At 41.5% G+C, this 25,691-nt stretch overlaps 1 protein-coding gene across 1 annotated transcript in view; it reads right to left on the reverse strand.

Annotated features, from left to right (window-relative positions):
* Positions 1–25,691, reverse strand: part of LOC120979855 (sodium/glucose cotransporter 4-like) — a 49,708-nt gene that overhangs the window by 749 nt on the left and 23,268 nt on the right. Inside the window, exons 4-15 of the mRNA XM_040408813.1 lie at positions 24,602–24,766; positions 20,757–20,862; positions 17,240–17,320; positions 16,420–16,625; positions 15,717–15,852; positions 14,437–14,544; positions 12,168–12,318; positions 10,986–11,154; positions 10,689–10,904; positions 9,417–9,543; positions 7,831–7,920; positions 7,483–7,557 (exon numbers count right to left, since the gene is read on the reverse strand). Coding sequence (XP_040264747.1) covers positions 7,483–7,557; positions 7,831–7,920; positions 9,417–9,543; positions 10,689–10,904; positions 10,986–11,154; positions 12,168–12,318; positions 14,437–14,544; positions 15,717–15,852; positions 16,420–16,625; positions 17,240–17,320; positions 20,757–20,862; positions 24,602–24,766 — 1,630 coding nt within the window. The remainder of the gene's footprint in view (positions 1–7,482; positions 7,558–7,830; positions 7,921–9,416; positions 9,544–10,688; positions 10,905–10,985; positions 11,155–12,167; positions 12,319–14,436; positions 14,545–15,716; positions 15,853–16,419; positions 16,626–17,239; positions 17,321–20,756; positions 20,863–24,601; positions 24,767–25,691) is intronic.

Here is a 25,691-nt window from a genome sequence, read left to right on the forward strand (position 1 = left end):
TGTTCCTCGTAGGCACGGATGAACAGGAGTCTCACTGGCCAAACTGCAAGGAATGGGGAACATATACAGCAGATGGCAATGGCAGGTAGTGAAAATAGTACAATACCTACCTGCCACAGACACACAGACTGGAACCCGTGCACAAGTGCTAATGTCCACACCAAACACAAAAGGACACAGCACACACACAAAGCACACAGGAACCCAGAAACCATAAGCTGCAACCAACATAGAGACACCACTAGACATAGCATAACATAAGAAGATCAATGTCTAAACATTACTTATGACCACAAGGGTTGCCCTCACTGGACAGATGGTATATGAGACCAGGAGGATGACTCCAGCAAACACCATGCTGGAGTACCCCTCAGCTACTGGCATCCAGCAGGAGCTAAATAGCCCAAGTAGCCACACCCACACACAGACACACCCAGTGTTCACTCACTAGGAAGGGAATTAACCCTTCCAACACCAGGCAAGGGAAGAAAACCACTTAAAGGGGAAGTGTACACACAAACATCATACTCCACCTGTTACCGCCGGCAACGGCATGCGAGGTAACCATGTCCTGGGAAACAGCCAGAAGGCCGAGACACTGCCACCACATGCACACAACACCACACGTTGCCACGGGCAACCGCAAGTGAAGGAAAGTGTCACAAAACATACCATAGGCCGTGACAAAATCTTAGGAATTTCGTCAATATTTTGTGTATCCTAATATGGTAATAAGCATCCCTCAAATCGATTGAGGCCGTTACCACTCTCCTTTTTATTAATTTTACTGCTGTTCTTAAAGTTTCCATCTTGAACTTCTGATATGTAACATGTTTGTTCAAGGGTTTTAGATTTATTATAATTCTGGACTTTTTTTTTAATTAAGAATAGGCGACAGTAGTGGCCCTCTCAAATTTTTCGGGACAGGTTCTATTGCTCCTAATTTTAGTAAATCTTCTATGCCAATTTTTAAGGTACCTTTCTGAGAGGGAGTAGTGATGAGCGGCAGGGGCAATATTCGAATTTGCGATATTTTGCGAATATTTTGTAGAATATTCGTTGAATATTTGCAAATTTGAATATTCGTTATATTCTACTTTTTTTTTTACTCGAAAATCGGCAAGGTAATGATTGCGTAATACAAACCGGATTCCAAAAAAGTTGGGACACTATACAAATCGTGAATAAAAACTGAATGCAATGATGTGGAGGGGCCAACTTCTAATATTTTATTCAGAATAGAACATAAATCACAGAACAAAAGTTTAAACTGAGAAAATGTACCATTTTAAGGGAAAAACATGTTGAATCAGAATTTCATGGTGTCAACAAATCCCCAAAAAGTTGGGACAAGGCCATTTTCACCACTGTGTGGCATCTCCCCTTCTTCTTACAACACTCAACAGATGTCTGGGGACCGAGGAGACCAGTTTCTCAAGTTTAGAAATAGGAATGCTCTCCCATTCTTGTCTAATACAGGCCTCTAACTGTTCAATCGTCTTGGGCCTTCTTTGTTGCACCTTCCTCTTTATGATGCGCCAAATGTTCTCTATAGGTGAAAGATCTGGACTGCAGACTGGCCATTTCAGTACCCGGATCCTTCTCCTACGCAGCCATGATGTTGTGATTGATGCAGAATGTGGTCTGGCATTATCTTGTTGAAAAATGCAGGGTCTTCCCTGAAAGAGATGACGTCTGGATGGGAGCATATGTTGTTCTAGAACCTGAATATATTTTTCTGCATTGATGGTGCCTTTCCAGACATGCAAGCTGCCCATGCCACACGCACTCATGCAACCCCATACCATCAGAGATGCAGGCTTCTGAACTGAACGTTGATAACAACTTGGGTTGTCCTTGTCCTCTTTGGTCCGGATGACATGGCGTCCCAGATTTCCAAAAAGAACTTCGAATCGTGACTCGTCTGACCACAGAACAGTCTTCCATTTTGCCACACTCCATTTTAAATGATCCCTGGCCCAGTGAAAACGCCTGAGCTTGTGGATCTTGCTTAGAAATGGCTTCTTCTTTGTACTATAGAGTTTCAGCTGGCAACGGCGGATGGCACGGTGGATTGTGTTCACTGACAATGGTTTCTGGAAGTATTCCTGAGCCCATTCTGTGATTTCCTTTACAGTAGCATTCCTGTTTGTGGTGCAGTGTCGTTTAAGGGCCCGGAGATCACGGGCATCCAGTATGGTTTTACGGCCTTGACCCTTACGCACAGAGATTGTTCCAGATTCTCTCAATCTTCGGATGATGTTATGCACAGTTGATGATGATAGATGCAAAGTCTTTGCAATTTTTCGCTGGGTAACACCTTTCTGATATTGCTCCACTATCTTTCTGCGCAACATTGTGGGAATTGGTGATCCTCTACCCATCTTGGCTTCTGAGTGACACTGCCACTCTGAGAAGCTCTTTTTATACCCAATCATGTTGCCAATTGACCTAATTAGTGTTAATTGGTCTTCCAGCTCTTCGTTATGCTCAAATTTACTTTTTCCAGCCTCTTATTGCTACTTGTCCCAACTTTTTTGGGATTTGTTGACACCGTGAAATTTTGAATCAACGTATTTTTCCTTTAAAATGATACATTTACTCGGATTAAACGTTTGATCTGTCATCTACGTTCTATTACAAATAAAATATTGACATTTGCCATCTCCACATCATTGCATTCAGTTTTTATTCACAATTTGTTTAGTGTCCCAACTTTTTTGGAATCCGGTTTGTATGTGAATATTACGCGATCAGTACAGGTGTGGGTCAAAAACGAATATATAGCACTATAGAATATAGTGCTATATATTTGTTTTTAGAATATTTGTGATTTTTTCCATCTGAACATTTTTTCCATCGTGTTCAGATGGAAAAAATGACGAATATTCTAAAAACAAATATATAGCACTATATTCTAAATATTAGCAAATTCTCGAAGTTGCGATATTCGAGATAAAAATTTGCTTTTCGAATATTCGCGCTCAACACTAAGAGGGAGGAAGAGTGGTAATAAACTTTTCTGGAGGAAAAGATTCTAATTCTATAAGGTAACCCTCTCTTATGATGTTGAGGATCCACAAATTTGATGTTATTTGCTCCCAAGTGCTTAAAAAGGAGTCTTCCCCCTATTTGTATGGCGTCATTGTTTCGGATTAGAGGAGGAGGTTTCCCCTCTCTTAGGCCTCTTTCACATGGGCGTTGCGGGAAAATGTGCGGGTGCGTTGCGGGAACACCCGCGATTTTCCCGTGCGAGTGCAAAACATTGTAATGCGTTTTGCACTCGCGCGAGAAAAAACGCGCATGTTTGGTACCCAAACCCGAACTTCTTCACAGAAGTTCGGGCTTGGGATCGGTGTTCTGTAGATTGTATTATTTTCCCTTATAACATAGTTATAAGGGAAAATAATAGCATTCTGAATACAGGATGCATAGTAAAACAGCGCTGGAGGGGTTAAAAATAAATAAATAATAATTTAACTCACCTTAGTCCACTTGATCGCGGCCTGGCATCTCCTTCTGTCTCCTTTACTGAACAGGACCTGTGGTGAGCATTCATTATAGGTCAAGGACCTTTGATGACGTCACTCCGGTCATCACATGGTATGTCACATGATCTTTTACCATGGTGAATCCTTCAGCTCTGGCAGGAAGGATCCAGCTTGTACTGGTCTCTGACACACGGTCCCACTCCTCTGTAACACAGTGTGCAGTCTCTTTCTCTGGGTCACAGCTACAGCAGAGTCTATCTTGGCCTGTCTCCAACACAGCCAGCTTCTCAGGACTCCATCAGTCAGGCTCTGTGTCCCATCACTAACCTTTACTTGGCTCCTAACATGGCAGCCATCATCACAGCTCCCAGGGCACACACACACACCTCCAGCCAGGACTAAAACCCCAGGAACTTCTGGCTCCTCCTACCTCTTGTGTATCTCAGAAACAGTTCAGCTTCCTCTTTCTCAGAGCCACAGCAGCCTTTAGTGGCTGAAATAAGTCATCACAGTCTATGTAGCACAATATCACAGATATCTGTGAAAAACAGTATTCTAGGGGCTGACCCTTACACACCGACTTAGGCTTTTTAGGCACCTCCATCTGTATTGTGGCTGTAATCGCTTTTATACTGTAAGCTCATCAATGTAATCCGGATTAAATAAGAAATGTTTATATTCATTATCTTCATCAGAAGAGGCACATGTTTTTTCATTCGTTTCAAAGTCCGAGACTTCCAAAACGTCAAAATCCGAGTCATACACCGGATTGCAATTATCACGGATGATTTGAGGAGGATTTTTAGGGGGGGCTGAATCCCAGGAAGCTAGTGCGGACTGAACTTCTTCTTTAACTATGTCCTGATATCTTCCAGGAAACTAGAGGATTCAGCTTTTACCACATTAGAAGTACGTTCTTTAAATAAGGGTTTAGCTCCTGTGCTGGGTAAACGCTTATAACATATTCCATATTTTCTTGTTTCCTTAGTAGCTGAAGCAGAATCCTTTTCTCCCTGAAAAGTATAAGGAAGAGAAGGATCAGCTAAAGAGGGTATAGGGGAGATACACCATGTGTCTGATACCAGGCTACTCACAACTCCTTGATTTGTTGTAGGCTCGGCTCCAGAGTCTGGCGTGATGGGGGCACTCATCTGTAACACTCCCGTCTGCCAGCAGACACTGCACTGCTTTCCTGCGGCAGAAAGGATTGCGCTGTCCAGACGCCAGTGAGCAGGTCCTGTGGCCTTTTATTTCTCCTGTGATCTGCAAGGACCGCGGTGCCCGGAGATGACGTCATGACTTCTGGCTCCGCCCCCAGTGTCTGACGTTACGCACCAACAGCTGGAGGGAATGCATTACAGTGTTGCTCCAGATGTCATCTTCCTTCCCCTCTGCATGTAATCCACCTGGACCGCTGCAGGGGGATCTTCGCATGGGACAGCAACCGTCTGCGCCCGTGCACAGGCCCCAAGAAGAGGAGGGAGAACCTCGGCCTGCATTATGCTTCACAGGTGGGCCCAAAGAGCCTCCATGCACCTCTCCTGCTTCCTACCCTGGTAGGACAGGAAAAACACAGGGTGGGATTTAAACCTCTCTGTGTTTTTGATGTCCTATCAGAGGAAGTCATTTTGGAAAATTCAAAGATTTTGAGCAGCTCTCACCTGCCGAGGGTTCCACTGTTGTAGCACGGAACAGCTCCTTCACCCGAATCAGGAGAAATACGGAAGTATGAAGAAAAAGAGGTTTTGTCCAGCTTGTAGTTGTGGTAATCCAAAAAGGCTCTTTATTAAATGTTCAATATAAAATCCAGGTACAAGAAAGCAAAGTCAACTACAAGCTGGACAAAACCTCTTTTTCTTCATCAGAGGAAGTCAGTCTAAGGATGTGGTGTCATGGAGACGACTAGAGAAAATAAATTTTACTGGTGGGCCCTAGGCACCCCAGTCCGACACTGCCGTCAGTCTCAGATAGGTGTGTAGTGTCCCACTAGGTGGCCACGTGGTACTCCTACTCCTGAGGGACAGTGGCAGTATATTTAACTGTCCATTTTAATGTATTTTCTATATGTTTTTATATGTATTGTTCCCCTGTGATATGTACAGCAGGCCTATGAGGGTGTAGTTAGGCATCCTAGACACTAGAGGGAGATAGAGAGCCCCTAGTATAAATGTTCAGGCCCAGACAGGGAGGAGTTAGTCTGTAGTCAGGAGTCTGTGGAGACAGAAGTGAGAAGGCACCAGCCAGAGACAAGCTGAGGGCCTCCTCCTGACATGCAGCTAGATAGTCCTGGTTTCTAGTTGCTACCAGGAGGCTAGTGAAGGATTATAGCCTGCCTGTGGATAATGAGCCAGAGTTAGCTCAGAAGATTTACCCCATGAGAAGAGTTACCTCCTGGGAGAAAACCTGCAGTTCCCGCAAGCCAAGCAGAGCCAGTGTTCCAGCTAACCCAAGTAAGCTGAAGGGCATAAGAAGTAGTAATGTAAAGCAAGGATAAATACGAGAGGTAGATTGTTTACCAAGGATAAAAGCCAGCATTGAGGCATCCGGGCCTTGGGATAAAAACCAGACAGGAGTTCTAAGGAACAATGTACAGCACACTATTTCTGAGGAGAAGGTACAGCCTGATTCTGAGTGTGTTGTTGTTTACCCTCTGAGTATCTTGCAAGGAACAGTATACCTGCCATAATTGTGAAAGCCTGCTTGTGAAGTGTATCTTATATGTGGAACTGAATTGACATCCATCTGTACAAAGTTTAACTGTTTTCAAGTAAAGCTAAGTTTGGTTCACTATATCATCTGTGTACCTCACTTATTAATACTACCAATCGGTGTGCCACCGTTACAGGCACTGGCATCACGTTTCTTAAAGGGACCTTGCCCCAGGCACATAAAACACCTGCAACATCCAGGGCACCTCATCCACCACCAGGCCTGGTCTCTAAATACAGAGTGTGCCCCAGAAGTCTACTGTGCCAGCCTCTCCTTCACTGCTGTACGCCTGCCCAGGGTTCTCCTACAAAACTGTGAGTAACCCTCGCTTGCCCAAAAACCGTGACCTCACAATAGCATTACCCTGCGGGTCTGGCGTGCTGCAGGTGCAGGCCCGACTTCTGGGTGAATACTTACTAGTACATATCTATTAATAAGAAGAAACATTGATCAGCATTTAGCATCCTGCCATTTTTTGGTATTAGTATGAAGAGGGGAGCGGTGAAATGTGGCATTGGGTTGTCTAAAGGAGTTGTTGAGGTTCAGGGCTGACCCCGGACATAAGCTCCCCTTTACACATTTAGCCTGTATCAGTGGAGCATAGCGCAGGCCAAGGGTTTTTTCTTCACTGCCGGGCTTCTCATGGGCATACTAGGTAGAGGCTTTTGCCTCGTAATGAGCCGATGATGTCACTGGCACAAATCGGCCGTCAGCCCATTAGTGTTGGTGATGTAACCGGGATCACTGCTAGCCAGAAGCATAAATGTGTGAAGGAGAGCTTATGTCCAGGTTCAGCTCTGAACCCCAACAACCCCATTAAGTAAATGAACTGAAAACAAATTATTGACTCTAAACACAAAGGCTGGAGTGGTATAGTTGTCAACTCTTTGACCCTGCTGATTATCTTCTATTTATCACATATCTACATAGTTTCCAGTTGAACCTCCACCGATTTTGCAACAAGTCAAACGTAACCTCAAGTTAAAGATGGAGTAGAATGTAGATTAAAAGGGTTTCCCTACAACCAACGCTTATCTCTTACCCAGAGGATAGAGGATCAGCGTCTGACTGCTGGGAGTCCAACTAATTGGCATTATTTCTAGCAGTCCCATAGAAGTAAATGGAGTAGTGGTTACGCACTGTTCCATTCTCATAGAGGACCTCCTTTTTCATGATCTCACTGGGTTCCAGCGGTTGGACCTCCTGGGTTCAGACACTTATCCCACTTATGTTTTGAATGTATGAAGTATAGGGTTGTGGAATGAATAATGTGTGTTCTTACCGTCATTGCTTGTTTTCTGCTCATGTACAGAACAATCGTCTTGGAGAGTTTCAACTTGTAGCATCAAGTCTCTTTCTGTGGGCATAAACAGAAGCAAACCGTTTTTGGAAGAGACAATAGCCCAGAGTGAAATATATAGGCAGTCTTTAAGTGATCCAGAATTATCACAATGGTTCTGGTGCATCTGTAGACTGCCTGTCGGAAAGTTTGCTAACTTTTACTTGTTATGCTGGTGGTCTGTGTTCGCTGCTGTCCCGCTTCTCCAAATGGGCATGTGCGCCCATTGCTCACTCAGCTGGTCGCTCTGCTGTGCTTACGGTCCGGACCTGCTTTCTCTCTTCTACTGACCAGCAGCAAGTCTGACCACCAGCGTCTCATGCGTCTCTTCCTGCTTCAGGTCGTGGCTAGCGCACCCCACCAGGTCTCTCTGGTCCATTCCTAGGGTGCATGAGTGTGAGAACTCTCTGGCTCTTAAAAGGGCCAGTGTGCACATCCTAGTCTGTTCTATCCAATGGTTGGTCACCTTAGAGTACTTAAGTCACCGTCCCCTAGGGGAGGTTGTCTGAGCAATAGGTAGTCTAGCTTGCTAGTTCCCTGCATATATGTGTTACTCTGTCCATCTGCTTGTGTACCAACCTCTGTTTGTTTACTGATTCTGATTCTTCTCTGTCTGACCCCACCTGTGCCTGTTTACCATATTTACCCTTTGCTGCCTGCCCTGACCTCGGACTGATTTCATAGATTCGCATGAACTCTGGTGGCTGCCTTTCCCTCAGTGCTTCTCACTGGAGTCTGACCCACGTGGGTCAGCAGTCAACACACCAGGCTTATGTCAAGAGATAAGAGCCTGTTGGTCTCCTGCACCAAAATTCAAATCCCTGTTTAGGGGTCCAAAGGTGAATACCAGGGCACAGCCAGGATTAGCCCTAAGTCAACCTGGTTTGTTAAAATAGTGGTTCTGCATCCATTGATCGTGAAAGCTGTCTTTTTGTAAGGCATATTTTGGCAAAAAATAGCACATCTTAGGCCACGCCTATTTACCAGAGAAACCTTACCTTTTTTAACTAAGCCACACTCCCTTGTCTAGCATGGCCACTAGATGCACATTTTTCCATCAAAATTAGCCAAAATGTAATGCAAAATCCAACCTCAAGTCTATAGAAAATTTGAGCCATATACATTTGAGTTCCACCTGGGATCCTAACATATCAGATCTCCAAATTCCACAGGGATCCACGAGTGAAGAGTATTAAGAATTTTTGTGGAATGGTGGGATGATTTGCAAAATACATGCACAATAATCATGCTCAGTCTACCAGGGATGGACTGATGATTTGGACATTAGGGCAGGGCATGCATACAAAGAAAAAAAAATGTCATAGGTGCTTGTCAAATGCAGTACTTTTGTTCTGTCTCAAAAATGGATCTCAGATGGAAATGGCTAAAACGGATACCAAATGTGCATAACAGATACACAGGATCCGTTTTTTTAAAGGATCCGTTTTTTCTGCTCTTCTGATGGATTAGAAGAATAGAAAATGAAACAGAGATGTGAACTCTCCCTAAAGGAGTTGTCAGAGTTCCAATTTTTGGAGGACAAACTGCAGGCAGGTAAAATAATAACTATACCATATATCAGTCCTACCAGGCTGCAGTTGTGACATATCCATGTACCGTACGTCAAAGCTGGAGCCAAAATATTACATCATAGCTGCAGTCTGGCAGAGAGGATGGACCAACGGCACTGGATTGGAAGGGTCTCCAAAAGGAGAATTTAAATTTAACCCTGGTATACACAATAATATATTTTATACTGTAATAAAATTCTAAACATTGCATCTAAACATTGATCACAGAGATCAATGGTGCTTTGGTGGAGGGTCTAAGTGGAGGTCCCTAAACTCAAAGATTACAGAGTGAAAAATCTCCTTCACCTGGCTCTTCCTTAATAGGTGGAATAGTTGAAGATGTTGCACCAATATCCTGTAAACCATTAATTTCCTCTTTTGGGCAAACCATTTGATCAGATCTTTTTCGAGTCCACCAAGTCATACGACCAAGCTAGGAATGATGAAAGAAAGAAGTTAACATTTTTAACAGTCTTTGACAAGGTTCTAGTTTACGAAGAATTACCACTGCAGTGTCCTATCCCTTATGACCTAGAGATGTAGTGCACACTCTCTCTCTCTCTCTCTCTCTCTCTCTCTCTCTAAAGGTCCCTCTGTCCCACATGAAAACACCATTATTATAAATGGCACATGGTAGGTAACCCGATTTTTGCATTGGGGCAAGAAGTTTTGAGACTGACAAAAATGTTGCTGCCTCAATAGCTCCCTGTTATGACTTTAGTTATTGCCACAGCTGATATGGGTCTACTAAGACCCAGCAGCTCCACCATGCCATGGAACAGAGCTCACTTGAACATTGATTCTTAGAGGCAGTGGCATTGAAATGGTCACTATTCACTACAGAGAACCACTTGAGCACTATACAAGCAAAAAAAAAAATGTTGCTCTTTATTAAACATTTTCAATAGTTTTTCCTCTATCACTTTCACTGCATTGGCAGACTGTTACTGTACTTCTACTTCTCAGTGACTCTATCTATGAGCTGCTCTGACAGCTCCTATCTCTAGTTCTCATGACAGTTTATAACTACTCATTTAGCATAAATTCTTGCCAGTATGATCACAGCAATATAAATTGCAAGGCTTAAAAAAAATGCATACATCACCCAGTTCAGCCATTGATCCAGAGGAACGCAAAAAAAAAAAAAACAATGAGGAAGATGCCAATTTTTTCCTTTTTAGGGGAGAAATTATATCCCAACTCTAATGAGACAATCAAAATAACCTCTTGGATCAACGACCCTTCTGCAGAATTCTAGTAACGATCATTTGTAATATTATCATATTTAAGAAATGCATCCAGGCCCTTCTTGCACTCTTTTAGTGACTTCATCATCACAATCTTCTCTGGCAAAGAGTTCCATAATTTAGCTTAAATGAGTGTTTATGAGCTGTTAAGAAAGTAAAGATATGGGCTACAGACCTAGCTGTCAAATTAACTTTAAGATGGATTTGTGAAAAGAAGAAGAAACAAATGCACTGAAACTGAAAGCTGTGCAGGTAAAAAAATAAAAATAAAATAAATAGGTGAACATTTTTGATAAAACCTAGTGCGGAGCGAACCCCATTGTATCCTCACCTCATTGTCGGGTATGGCTTTTGTGCACAAACTGATCACAATACAGACAATTGACGTCAATCCGAACAGAATGATTGCAAAATACAAGTAGTGGACATCCTTGAGTACTGAAGGTCTTGTGTCCTCCTCTCCACAATTTGGAGCTACATACACAAAATCCATGATCATTCGTATCATGCCCACCACCAGGCCAATAAGCAAACCCCAGAAAGCACCCTGTCAATAGATGCAACACATTTAGTGTCAGTGTTGGATATGTTCAGTAGATACAATAGAAACTTACTAGCAGACACTTACAGGTTCATTGACCCTCTTGATAAAAATTGCCAAAATAAATATTGCAGTGACAGGCGGAGAGAGGTAGCTGGTGATAGACTGTACATAGTCAAAGAGCAAACCATTATGTGATGCTTGTATTATGGGGATCCACAAGATGCTGATAAGCGCCAGTATGATAATGAAGACCCTGCGAAGGAGAAACATGGATGTTTATGAGCTTTTAGGAGAAATGTAGTATTACATAGATGTAATACATGGATGGCTCAAGTCTACCCGAACAGGAGCCACCCTTATTGGGTATACATTTGGTTCCACTTGGTACTGAGCAGGAGATCCTCCTCTGTGATGTCCATATGCTCTAAATAGAGAAGGGCTACCTTCATGAAATAACTCCGTTAGCAGGTGGGACTGGCAGAGATCCACTGCTTTCTGCTCCAGTTGAATTCTTGTGGTCACATGAACAATTGTCACATCTACTGAATGATGCCAAGAGAAGCCAACAGGAGCAAAACGTGCGTGGCATTCTGCAGAGAATTGCTTAGACTTGTTCTGTGTATCGATCAGGTTCTCAGCACGAGAGTCTTTAGAAATATAAACTTTTGATGTGTCTGAAGTTCTCAAAAACTGGTTGCACGTTGACCAAACAGACATGCAGATGTGACTTTGAGTTGGACATGATCTAATGTTAGCCCATGTTCACACGTACAGCATTTCACCGACGATCCCCTGGCAATGCATATGAATAGGGTGTTTAATACCCCACTAACAGGTTCATTTTTGCTGCAGAGTTTGAGAGAAACACCACCGATTAAATTGCAATGGGGCTAAACTGCACGAGGATCCACAGCTGATATCCTAATTATAGCTGCAGATGTCTGCTGTGGATTTTCAGAAAAATCCTCAACAGATTTGCAAATCTGTGTCCTGTGAACATTGACTTAGCAATAAATCACCTGCTACTTACCGGTCATACATCAAATAATTGTAAAGGATTACACTGGTACATACAAAATGTTTCTAACACATTCTGTGATCAGTTTAATACAATCCTTATATAGTCAGAATGATATAAGCCAGACCATCCTAACGTCTACAGGGTTTCTAGCGATAATTCGACAACATTTTGGTCACTTTGCTGTCACCATGTCATCTTTTTACTTCCCTAGAATTTACTAGAAACATGAATGTCCACACTTTTACCTGCTGACAATCATAAGCTCTTGTTCCTTTGCATTCTTGCGTATACGTATCCAGATATCGAGGGTAAATATGGTACTGGCACTATTGAAGATGGATGTGAGAGCACTCATTAGAGCTGCCATAATTACTGCTACCATTAAACCCTTTAATCCTAGAAGAAGGGAATACAAATGAGTTGTCATTCATTGACAAGACTGTTTGCTCTGACCTGTCATAGACAAGAACCATTACAACAAGCATAATACAATTTCATGGGGAATCTACTAGGTGACTGGTGGAGCCATTGAATCTGACTTTACAGTTATCATCTAGCTACCAACTCAGTGATGCAACACAATGAATTATCTCAGGTTAGGTTCTGCAGCATGCCAGTCACAGGGGATATCTGCAAATATTTGGTTTATAATGTTATTTAATGTTTGCACAGTACACCAGCAAGTGAGGTATGGTTGGCATCAGGAATGGGGCGAACCACCCCAGTCCTCCCCTACTGGTAGGAGTGGGATGGTTCTACTTCCGGCCACTAGAGAGGAGTCTTAGCTAGGATAGTGAGGCGTGAAGAAACACACCCTATTGCTCCGGGACCAAGGGCTTTAGGGAATAGAGAACCAACTCATCTCATCAACTTCAAAGACAAAACTACAGACAATCTGCAAAATGACAGTATTTACAGTCAGCATAGTGACCAGCAAGCATAGCTACACAGACCCTACTGCAGGTGAAGGACTACAGCTCTGGCACCCATCGTTTTAGATCACATCAAGGCCAGGCCAACTGATAAAAATCTGTATTTTCAACAAGTGCACACCTAAAACCACAAGTACCAGCTTACAGCTGTTAGACAGAAGTTCAGGGGAGAGATATAAGCAAAATAGCATACCAGAGGTGCCATTATCAGCTACATTGCCAGCCACTATCTAGGGAGAGAAATTGCACTGTATAAAACTACTGTTTAATGTACTTCAACTCCTAAATAAAGAGAGACTTTTATTCTTTTACTTCTGTCCTGATATCTTAAACCACCATTTCACTGCATTGATCCCCAGGAGGCAACAGCCTGAGGAAGTCCGCCGTGACACAACATCTCCTCAGGGCCACTACCACCCTCATCCTCTGCTTCGGCTCCTCAGGGGCTCACTGCATGTCCTGTTCTGTGTTTTAGGACACAATGCTTTATTATAGTTACAAAACCTAGGAGAATATCTCAATACATATGGTGCCTAATCGAGTGTAGCATATGTAAACTAGTGAACAACGTCCTGATTTAAACACTGGGTCTGTCTTTTTTGGCTCAGTTGTTTTCTTAAAATTACTGTTGAAAATCTCCCGCAGGACCTGAGGAAAGAATTCCCAATATTCCTAAGAATCAGTCTCCTCCACCCTACAATGGATGAGTGATTGTGACTGACAGCACTTTTCCTAATTAGCGATTGGGGGTTGGGCAGGGAACTTGGGAGCACCAGCATTCGGGCTTTCCTCCCCCATGATACAACATTTTGCACCTATCCTGAGGTTATTTGATAAGTACTTTGATTGGATAACCCCTGTAATAAAACAACTGCCCAAAAAAAGTAAGTGACCCAGCATTACAATAACTGGTGGTTTTCCAAAAATAGGGCTGGGTTCACATCAATGCTTCATTTTCCGTTCTTCTGAAGAAGAAAACAAAAATGATCCTGTGAAAAAAATTGATCCTTTGCATCAGTTATGCTTATGTGGCATTTGAGCTATTTACATCTGCATGCAGTAAACGGTGAATGAAGCGGTGATGTGAACTCCCTCTTAGGCATATCTATTTCCTGTGTCCAAAGATATGGCTGAGAATACTCGAGTCCGGATTTAACACAACTTAGTCTTTCGGTTACCAAAAAGCAAAGCTCGCCTCTCAAGACTTTCTAGTAGCTATTAGCTGCTGTGAGTGACCAGATCTTAAAGTCCCTAAAATCGGTAAAATGTCTCAAGAATTTCTGTTATCAAAGTCAAAGAGTCTCTAAACAGCTATTAAAATGAACGAACCACCATCTAATACTCGACCGGGTCTTACTTAGCAACTCACCACTCTGGCTTATATAGGACGATCCTGTGTGGTAGACCAACTGCTATGATAACCCTATGGGTTAATATGACACATGGACAGGGATTATTCTTATTTTCCCTTCTCTTAAAGGGAAGTACCATGCAATTTTTTCTCAGACAGTTTAGATACATGAGGCCCATTATGTCTGTAGTAAGTGGGATTCCCAAAATAAATAATAAGTTGACATCTCACCAACAGGCATCAGTCTAATTACCAGCTTGGGATATGCAACATTTGAGCAGCTCACATCATTGTCACAGTATTTCCGGCATTCGTCAGGGTGAACACAGCCGACCTCATCTGCAAAGAACATTCGGGAAGATTGATGAACTGGGTCATGTTTTTTATAAGCCTCTTATTTTATAAGCCATTTTATAAGCCACAAAAGCAGCAGGCGCCATAGCCACCGAGTTTCTACTGTTTTCAACAGCAGAGGCCAGGGGCTAATGTCTTCAATCGGCGATAACACCTATCTCAGATATTTAACTCTCAGATGCCACGGTCAAATGTGACCACAGATTCTGAGTGGTGAAAATGCGCGAGCGTGAGCAGGTATATTCCAACAAAAGCCTGTAGTTTGCAGCACTGCATTGGAATATACTGAATTCCATTTTAAGCAATGGATCAATTTCCATTACTAACGGGAAAAGGCAATCTAAGGATACCTTGTTATAGTCACCTAAGGTGACTTAAAAAGTAAAGAAAAAGTTTTTAAAAATCAAAAAAATAAAAAATAAAATTCTAACTATCCCCTTTATCCAAAATAAAATAAAAATAACCAATTTAAAAAAAAAATAGCATAGGCATTGCTGTGTCTGAAAACGACCGTACTATTAAAATATGAAAATATTTATACCATATGACGTAATGGAAAAAAAAATCTAAATGGTCAGTTCACAATTTTTTTTATTGCTTCACCTCTCAACAAAATTGAATAAGAAGCAATCCAAAAGTCATACTTGTACACACTTCAAAATGATATAGATGAAAACTAAACATTGCCCTGCAAAAAATAGCCCTCACACAGCTCATAGACCTAACTGTAAAATAGTTATTTGGGTCAGAATATGGGGATAAAAAGAAAAAAAAAATCAAACTTTTTTATTTTAAGTTTTAATACACGAGCAAAACTATATAAATGTGGTATCATCGCAATAGCACTGACCTGGAGAATGAAGGTAATAGGTTTACAGTTTTACCGCATAGGGAACACCAGTAAAATAATACCTGTAAAACTGACAGAATAAAAAAAAAATCCAATTCCCCCCCCATTTGGAATTTGTTTCCAGCTTTCCCCCCTACATCCTATGCCATATTAAATGGTGCCATTAGAAAGTACAACTTATCTTGCAAACAAGCCCTCATATGGCTGTGAATGGACCAAATAAAAAAGTTATGTCTGCAGAAAACTGAAGAGTAAAAAACAAAATCCTTTTTGCTTAAGGGTTTAACACAATAGACAGTAATCTTACCTGGATATAATGCTCTGCTGATCATTCCAGGCAGTACCACAAAGAACACCGGCAAGATTTTCAAGTAGCCCCCAACAATAGAGCCCCCTTTGGCATGGGATAAGTTCTTGGCCGACAGAGACCTCTGCACAATTACCTGGAATAAATTTTTTATGGACATTACTGGGTCCGTCCTGAAAATTCAGAGTTCAGTGCTACATTCCACTCTGGGTATCCATTTCAAAAGCATAACTTTACCTTTAAGAAGTTGGCCTAATTTAGAGTGATAAAATTATTTGCCCCTATATCACAGAGTTAACCCCTTCCATTACAGATTTTTTTTTTTTAGCAACGTGTGGAATAATATAATTGAAAGATTAGTAAGATTTAAAGTCATTGATTGGTTATCTGGTCGTGGAAAAACTTCAGGTAAAATATAAAGGACTCTGCAATTCCTTAATAAATTATTCGGTAAATCATTCGGTATATATCGTATAACTGGATAGGTACCATTGAACCATTGCAAATAATCCAGCCCTTTGGGATTTTTGTTATTTTTCTAAGGTCACATGCAGCTTTCCCACCCCTAGAGTCAATCATGTGCAAGACTAATGATGAAATTGCCTCCAGTTTTATTTCGCCATGGAGACCTAGCCTAATGTTTAGGATAACCTTCACGTCTGAATATTAAGTAACATAATAATAAGTCGATTTTTTGATTCACCTGGTCAGTACACCAAACCCAAGTGGCCAATATCGTCAGACCAAATATGAGACCGGGCCAGGGTAGATCCCCAGTGATTGGATCACGAAGCATGTGGAAAGAATCGTTACGGGGCAGATGACATGTTGTGTTAGGTATAATTATTTTTGGGATGGCTTCCATGTATTTCTCTTGCAGTCCAGAGTACCAGCCAACTTCGTTAAAAGCTGCAAAATAAATGCAAACAAAAAAAAGTTATTATTTAAATGGCAGGTATAGTAATTCTGCAACAATGTCTCTAATGCTCCAATATATTTAAAATAAAGTATTCTATTGTTTTGTAGACTACAGACTACAAGCAAACCCTATGTGGTCTGACCCACAGACATATGGGCAGCATGGTGGCTCAGTGGTTAGCACTGTTGCCTCGTAGCGCTGGGGTCCTAGGCGGAATATGTCAGTGCTATAAAAGTGCATTAAATAGATATGTTGCTCTACTCCATCCCTTGTAGCCAGTATAACTGGATTGTACATACAGATGTGTCCTTCCTCACCTTTGCTCTTGCACTAATATACCCTTTAAAAAAAACATGATTTTGCCATACTGTGCCATTAGATGTCTGCCCTATATTTGTCTACGTGTGGCAACCCAGTGGTTGTTGTGTCTGTTGCAGCCAGTACACTGCTGCAGCCAATCACTGGCCCCAGTGGTCCCATACCTTAAGCTGCTGAGGTCAGTGACTGGGCGCAGTGGTATACAGGACAACAGTACGTCATGGGAAAACAATACATCATGGCTGAAGCATATGGAGAAGGACGAATAAATAAGTGTCATACTTACATATAAACATGAGGGCGAAGGCCCCCACCACCATGATAACGGTTTGCATGGTGTGAATGTAGATAATTGAAGTTAGTCCACCTAATTATTGGAACACAATATTCATTAAAAATTAAACATTATGTATTATTATTTATCTGCTATTGGGTGTATTAATTATATTTATCCGCAGGCACATTTTTAGGTATAATTCCAATAATCCCTGCATTATTTCCAGACTATTCAAATGTTCAGAAATTTACTGATACTATAGAGCTAGGAAAAAAATTCCAATAATTTGGGTTCCCAGTGATTTTATTGGGCTCGGGGCGCATTGGCCATAGACCTTACAGGGAAATTTCCCGGTGGGCCGATGCCCAGGGAGCCATCTATGCCCTCCTCACGGCCGGCCAGTGGAAGTTTTGGGGGATGTATTTTGTGCTGCTGGCTGTATTATGTGATGGATTGTGGTATATGGCTCTGTTGGAGTGGTATAATGTGCCACAATATGGTATTGCTGGCTCTGCCTTCCATCAATTTGGACCCGACTGCAAAACAGGGCCACTTTTAGTATTTTTTCCAGTTCCCAGTCCGCCCCTGCTGAAGGGCCACTGACAGATTGCCTTTAAATTCAATGTCCACTTTTTATCCTATGTCTTTTTTCGGTCCAAAATTCTATCCAAAGTTGTTTGCTGATTATTTCATAATAAATATCTATACTGTATATCAGAGCTCAATTTTTCTGATACTGAGCTCCAAATGCACATTATAGACAAAGGGAACTTATCATGACTGGAATTTCAATTTGCTGTGCAAAAATATGCAACGCAAAGGTTTAAAAAGTCCACCCATAGAGTCGAATGATTACATCATGGCAGTTTAGAGCCACCACTAGGGGGAGCTTAAGAGCTGGCTGCATACTGTGTTATTATTGAGGGCAATGGCCACAATATGAAGCAATTTGGCACAATCTGTTGCATGTAGGTTTCGAAAAATTATTTGTAACCAGTAGCTTGCCAGAAAAGGGTTGTGTCGTCAAGGGAACAGGATGTGGCCCAATATACATAAGAGTAGTAAATCTTCCCCAATGTATAAACAGTATGCAGTAAGCTCCTGAGCTCCCTTTAGTGATGGCTGCAGGCAACCAGAATGTCATCCTTTGTAAATGTATGATTAGAGGAGAGATTTGTAGATCTGTATCAGAATAGCAGTGATGTGACTGGAATACAAGTATGTTAAAAAAAATATTATGTGCAGAAACCTAAGCTATTCAACATAATTTTTGGTGCAGATTTTGTCATCGATTCCCAGCCCCAAAAATTCCACCAAAAACACAGATCTTCCCCATTGATTTCAATAGGGAATCTACATGTTGATTCATGCTGCATTTTTTTCTTCGCGCTTGCGGTTTTAAAAATAACACCATGGAAAAAAGAAGTGACCTGTCCATTCTTGACATGGATTCTGTACTGAATCTGTATCCATAATACCTGTTGACAATCGGCAGGATGAAAAACTGCATTAAAAAATGCACCAAAAACTGCCATTGAAAAAAAAATGCATCCAAAAAACCAAGAGGGATCCTGAAGCAGATTCCTTATCAGTTTGTTTTCAACCTATAATACTCTGTGTGAACATAGCCTTGAGATTTAGGATCACTGAGTTTTTATAAAAACTTTAGAAAATGTCATAGAGACATATCAAAGGTTGATTGCCTTGATTGCTCGGGCAGGAGTTGCTGGCGCAGTCCTTGCCAGTGTTATAACTAGATTATTTTGCCTAAGCAACCACCTCGCTTAGATCATGTTGCTGTCGTGATGGCTTGGACAAAGTGAATCTATGCGATCTGTCTTTGTTGCCCATAGCAATCAATCACAGCGCAGCTTTCATGTCACATTCTGCTCTTGAAAAATGAAAGATGCATCATGATTGGCTGCTATTGCAGCGAGCCCCTGAGGAGCTTGTGCAGAGGATGGGAGTGGTAGTGGACCTTATGAAGTTGAGCAACAGTGGACTCCCTCAGGCTGTTGCAGTAGAAATTTAGTTAGAAGAATCAGGCCAGAGGTGAGCGTATAACAATCACTGTTTACTTAGTACAAAATATAACTTGCAATACCGTACATCCAGTAGCAGCAAAGTCAAAGTGCAGTTTCTGGCACCAGTTAAGAAGTTATGACGGCAGGTTGGATGACGGCACTTGTGGGTATAGGTGTCCAATGTAAGGTTCTGACTTTTATCTGGCCTAGTGGTGGTTAGTGATGGGTGACTGAGACGTAGTCCCTCACCTTGCAGCAGTGTCTATAACTCAGTATTTTGCTGTTCACTCTGCTGTTTTGTGTCTGAGTTGCTTTCTTGAAGCTGAATTGTGTTGGTCTCTCTGGAGAATCAAGTATATTTCCCAGGAGCAGGAGCTCTGGAGTGTGCTTCCTCCCCTCTCAGTAGCTGAACAGAAACTCCCCTTACCTGGCAGAAAGCAGGACCATTCCGCTCCTACCAAGAGGGGAGGAACAGGGTGGTTAGTCCTGTTCCTGCCAAGTTTTGTCATCCATACCTCCTCTAGCTGGTATGCACAGCCAAAACATGACATACTGTACATAAAACAATTTCTAGATACCCTCGGGTCTGGGGTACTGCACTATGACCAAGACAGTTTTCACAAATCTACTCCAATTAGGATTTGAAATTAGATTTATGCTAACTATGTACTTGTTAGCAGCCACTGAGAGTGGAGAACAGAAAACTAAATGAAAGCCGCAATGTGATTGGATGCTTTGGGCATTCAAGACAGATTTTCTTTTAGACAGTTTGATAAGTCTACCCCACTATGTTATATACCCACTTTTAAGGCAACATTCACACGTCCGTAATAATGGGTCCGCATCCGTTCCGCAAATTGCTGAACGGGTGCGGACTCATTCATTCTCTACGGGGCAGGAATGGATGCAGACAGCACACAGCCAGTCCGCGGCTCTGTAAAAATATAGAACATTTCCTATTCTTGTCTGCAATTGCGGTCAAAAATAGGCATTTCTATGGGGGTGCCGGCCGGGTGTATTGCGGATCCGCAATGCACTACGGACGTCTGAATGGAGCCTAAAGAAGTACTGTACCCTGCTTGAATAATAGCTATAAGTAAAACCCTAAATTATAGCTTTCAACATTTTGTGTGGCATTTTAAGCACCACCCGTTAATCCACTCTGGTATGCCTACACTGGTCATCCATTTTTAAAGCTCATTTGCAAAAACCCTGCCCCCACAAAAAACAGGACATGCCCAATTGACAAGGGTAAATGGTAACATCCAGTTGTCAAGTCATACATACATTTCCAAGAGGGATAACAGAACAACGCTAAAAAAACTAATTTTTAGGGACATACTGGTACACATTTGTCCTAAAAAAGACATGCCAGGAGTGATGACAAATGTTCTTTAAACAATTCCTGTAAATGCTCACCCCCCCGTCAGGACAAAAAAAAAAGATAATTTTAGCACCTGCCCAGTAATGATATCTACAAGATGCATTACAATGATAGTTACCAGCGACAGTGCAAACTGCTGTGACTATTAGTAATATAACGGTGGACAGGTAGATGTTCCAACCCAGAGACACCTGGATGAAGAGAGCTCCACAGTAAATGTCTGTCTAAAACAAAAACAAAAAACCTGAGCGTTACCTTCAGCCCTACATTAAATCAAACCGTAAAATAAGTTAGATGCATTTGTTATATGACATCAAGCTGCTATGACACGTATTTGTCACTTAAAATGGTTTGAGCCACCATCAAATAGTATTTTAATATAATTCAGCATGAAAAACTAGGTGTTTTTATTATAATTTACTTTCTTTTACAAAAATGCTCAATTTGTGAGATATTCTCTTTACTTCATTATAATGGCACCCCCTGGTGTATAGTAATGTGCACATCCACCTACTGAAGTGGTCACACATGCTCAGTTCCACCCTTCGACTGCCAACAGCCGTATCTAGTGTAAGAAGCTGTGACAGTTACAGGGAGAGAGTTGCAGCAAAAACGACAGACCCTCTGAAAAAGGACATGCCCCTGAGCTACCAGCAGCTGGAGCTATGTATGGGGAGATTTCTGGATCTTTGTGAGGTACAGGGCTGCTTCTAGCCTTGTCAGACATATTAGTAGATTGTCAAGTACTATATGATGTTTGATTTTGATTTTTTTTACACTAGTCATGGAAAAAACCCTTTATGGGTAATGAGTATTATAAGAAAAACCCACTTACTGCATAACGGGACTGTAAACACCACATCAGGACCAAAACCTCATACTAGCTGTGAAACATGGTGGGGCATCATGGTTTGGACCTGCTTTGATGCCTCAGGGCCTGGATGACTTTCATACATTAAGGTAACAATGAATTCTATGGTGGATTAAAGTATTTTGCAGGAGAATGTAAGAGCAACCGTCTGTGACCTCATGTTGAAGACACGTTGGGTGATGCAACAAGATAATGAGCCACACCATGAAAGTAAATCAAAGGATTTGTGTTATGGAATGCCCATGTCCTGAACTCCTAGAAATCCTAGAAATACTGATGAACTGAAACAGGGAGCAATGGTCCAAAATTTCCCCTCAACATTGCACAGATCTTATTTGCAGCTATGGTACATGAATGTTTGGTGGAAGTGAGTTCTGATAAAAGGGATGTAAACGTTATTAAAGTATAACTGTTGTTTCATTTTATTTTTAAGATTGTGCTGGGACAGGGACATGAAGTATTTTTGTAATATACTTTTTAGGGAAAGTTGTTAATTAATTAATTAATTAAAAAACAGGGTTTAGAGAGCGCTGAAGAAAACTATATGGAACATACAGAGGAAGGCTTCTCAGCCTGCCTCTTATCTAACTATAATTGTAGAGAGAAATATCGATAATGCTTGTATTTATACACATAAAATTGACAGGTGTCCCTTGTGCTAGATTATAAGGACATACAATTACTATTGAGCTGGAAAACAATATGGGTGGCCCCTTTAGGGCAGTGAAGAATAATGGATCCTAATATTGGGGGCTTTATAATGGGAACAGATTTGCTACAGAGGTTTTTCCAACCAAACTCATGAGACTGCAGTGGGATGGGGATTTGGATGAGACTAGTAGTGATATAGAGATTGATCTCAAAGGCCTCATTCAAGCCATATGGATGCAGTGTATTTAATTTGTATATCCAGTACATTTCTCGAGATTTAATGCATTGCGAGTTCTTTCTTTGATGAGCTGGTATCTGCTCTATTGGTGTAATTTTAAACCCAGAGAATAGTCCCCCCGTGGAGGTTGGCCGCATGCCTGGATACACTGTGTTTCTAGAACAGTTTTTTTACCTTGGATCTGTGCTTGTTCAGTCTCTTTGGAGAGTTTGTGTGGTGCGTCCCACGTAATGTAGGCCACATGGGCACTCCAAGATGTAGATTACGTGGTTAGAATTACAATCCAAGCTACTCTCGGATTTGAAAAGATTCCTCCTCTTTGTTATTTTTAAACATAGTTCTTTGACAAATTGTCTTCCAGCATAAGCTTCTCGGTTGGGATGTACTGATGTATTCGGCTATGGTCTCAGAATTCCTTAGTTTACTAGGGGCTAGGATGTTCTTTAGAGTCCGAGCTCTTCTAAATGTGAGGCGAGGTATTTTGGGGATAATTGGATTAAGAATTGGGTCCTTTCTCAAAAGATACCAGTTTTTGGTAAGGATTGTTCTGATCCGATTGTAGTTCTGGCTATATGTGGTGATGAAGTTCATATGGAAATCGTTCTTTCTTTTTATCTTTGGGCTGGATTTTTTTTTTGGGGGGTTTTAATACCTGTTGTACAGCACTGATTGTTTATTGAGCCATTTCAACCTGATGAAGGGGGCCCCAGACCCACCAAACGCTGTCTCTGTATACATACTGTCAGCTCTAAGCGCAGTCCATCTCTCTACTCTCTTCCCTGCACTCAGTAAATTAAAAAAGCATAGGGAATGGAGATAAAAGAGCAGAGCTTCTTGTCAGCACTGGCAAGTCAGATAGGCAGAGACACAGACAGAGATTGTTAGGTCACATATAGGGAGCCAGGGGCTAGGGTACTGAGACAGGAAGCAGGCTGAGAAGCCTGCCACTGTATGTTCCACATAGTTGTCTTCAGTGCTCAGCAGAACACTCAAGATGGGCTCCCCTTAGCAATAGTCAGAGTATTCATATGAAGACTCTTTACAAGTAGATTTCTATAAATAAAAAAAATCTGTAATGAAGTAGATTACAAAAACATCAGACTGCATTTTATTAGTTATCAATACTGAAATACAGGTCATTCCAAAGGGTTCGCTTACTGTGTGTTTCTTTTTTTGTAAGTTGCAACTCTATCAAGTGAGAGAAACACAGCTACCCCATTCAACTATATTATGTTAGTTAGTACAGACTTTTAGAATTAGTGTGGTATGTTTGGCAGAGCTCTCAGTGGGAAGTTCTGTTTTTTTTTGTGCACCCTGATCCAAAAATCATTTTGACAGGATCTGCTCTTAAAAAGCAGACATATACCTTATATGAGTTAGGGCTCATTCTCATTTCACACGAGCGGAAAGAGAGCCAAGCCCCGTTCCGGACAGCAGAGACACGGAGCATTGACATGATTGATAATACTCCGTGCCTCTCTGTGATCTTTTTACTACAAAATCACAGTGAGATAAAGTTGTCACCGTGATTTTGTAGTAAAAAGGTCACAGAGAGGCACGGAGTATTATCAATCATGTTAATGCTCCGTGTCTCTGCTGTCCGGAACGGGGCTTGGCTCTCTTTCACGCAGCAGATTACCCGCACTGGATCCGCTCGTGTGAAAGAGCCCCTAGGGTAGAACTGTTTGAAGGAGTCAAACACTTTGTGAAAAAAAATCTGTAAAAAGTCATGAACCTGTGAACATAAGCAGAGGAAATCCCTAAGCCCCCCCCCCCATGTCTCACCACAGCACCCAAGTTTAGGATCCCCCCCTGCCTATGGATTCTATCTGTAAACAGTGGCTCCTGTCTATGGCATTTAGGATGGCACAGGAATCACAGGATTCACCTATGTGACCACTGCCCAGGGCAAATCCTCTTCTGCATTTGTGTTGCCATCTAAATTGCCATGGATGCAGCACCCACCAACATCCATTGTCTACAGAAGGAATAATCCATAGGCAGAAGGCACGGTGAATCGGGTTGCTGTGGTGAAATGTGGGAAGGAGAAGCTTGGGGGTTTTCTGTGCTAGTCCCCACAAATTCATGAAGTTTTACAGATTTTTTCACAAAGTAGCCAACTCCTTTAATGGTACTAATACTAACAATGACTATAGCAATAAAGTAAATCACAACTTTAACTAGTTAAAGGTGCCAAACTTACCGATATTTTAGTGAAGATGTAGAGGAGGAGTGATAGAACAGAAATGTAGATACGAATCCGTTTACCACCAAAACGCTTTTCCAAGTACTGTGGCATAGTGACTACTCCAGAGGCAATATATACAGGTACGAAGATCCATCCAAGAGCCACCAGCACCCAAGATGCCTTGCATGAAGCAACAAGGTTATTATTACACTAAGAATGGAGAACTTTATCTGCTGATACATTGTTCACAAATCACATGGAATTTTTGGTTATTTTTCCTAAAGATATTTTTCCCATTATTATTCCAGCTTTGTGATTGGTTGTTGTTTGCTCTCCTAGATGTTACTCAACTTAGTCAATGTTATAAGTTATAAATAAGAGGCTTTGTCAAGAAGACTATAGTGTCAGGCTTAAAGGGGTTTTCCTGCTAAATCACATTAATCACCTGAATACAATGTATATGTATTATCACTGGAAGCCCCACATTTCTTGTTTAGGCCCTCACAATTGCTAGAACAAGGGTCCTCAGTCCCCCATTCCTCCTATAATACATGACTAGGGTGTGTGGGATTTTGCATGGAGAGACAGTCAAGGATGCATACACATTGGCCAAATCAAAAAGTTAAAAAAATTACCAAAGTTAGGTAATTATGTTTTAGTTACTTAAAAAGATATATTAGCACTTTGGTGTTATATGGCGGCAACCATTTTTAAAGTGACTACATGAAGTGAAGCCTTATTAGCTGTCGTTTCTCAGACACTGACGATCATCAACTATTTTGCCACCCGGTTGTATCAGTGACAGAATGGCATTTCGTTGAGAATATGGCGGCACTTCCTGTTATCACTTACGTAAAAATGGCCACCGGAACAAAATAGGCAAATGCCAATATATATGTAAATAAAAGAAACATAGTAAATAGAGATGAGCGAAGTTTTCAAAAACTGATTGCGGCATCTGAGTGTCACATTGAGGCCTTTCAGGGGTTAATTAGGGGTTAAAAAAAGTACACTCAGAAAAACATGAACAAAAAAGATATATCGTGATGATAACTGGTCCCAAATATTTTACAAAAAGACTAACCTGAACACACTTCAGAATGAG

Source organism: Bufo bufo, chromosome 9, assembly GCF_905171765.1.
Source record: "Bufo bufo chromosome 9, aBufBuf1.1, whole genome shotgun sequence".
NCBI lineage: Eukaryota > Metazoa > Chordata > Amphibia > Anura > Bufonidae > Bufo > Bufo bufo.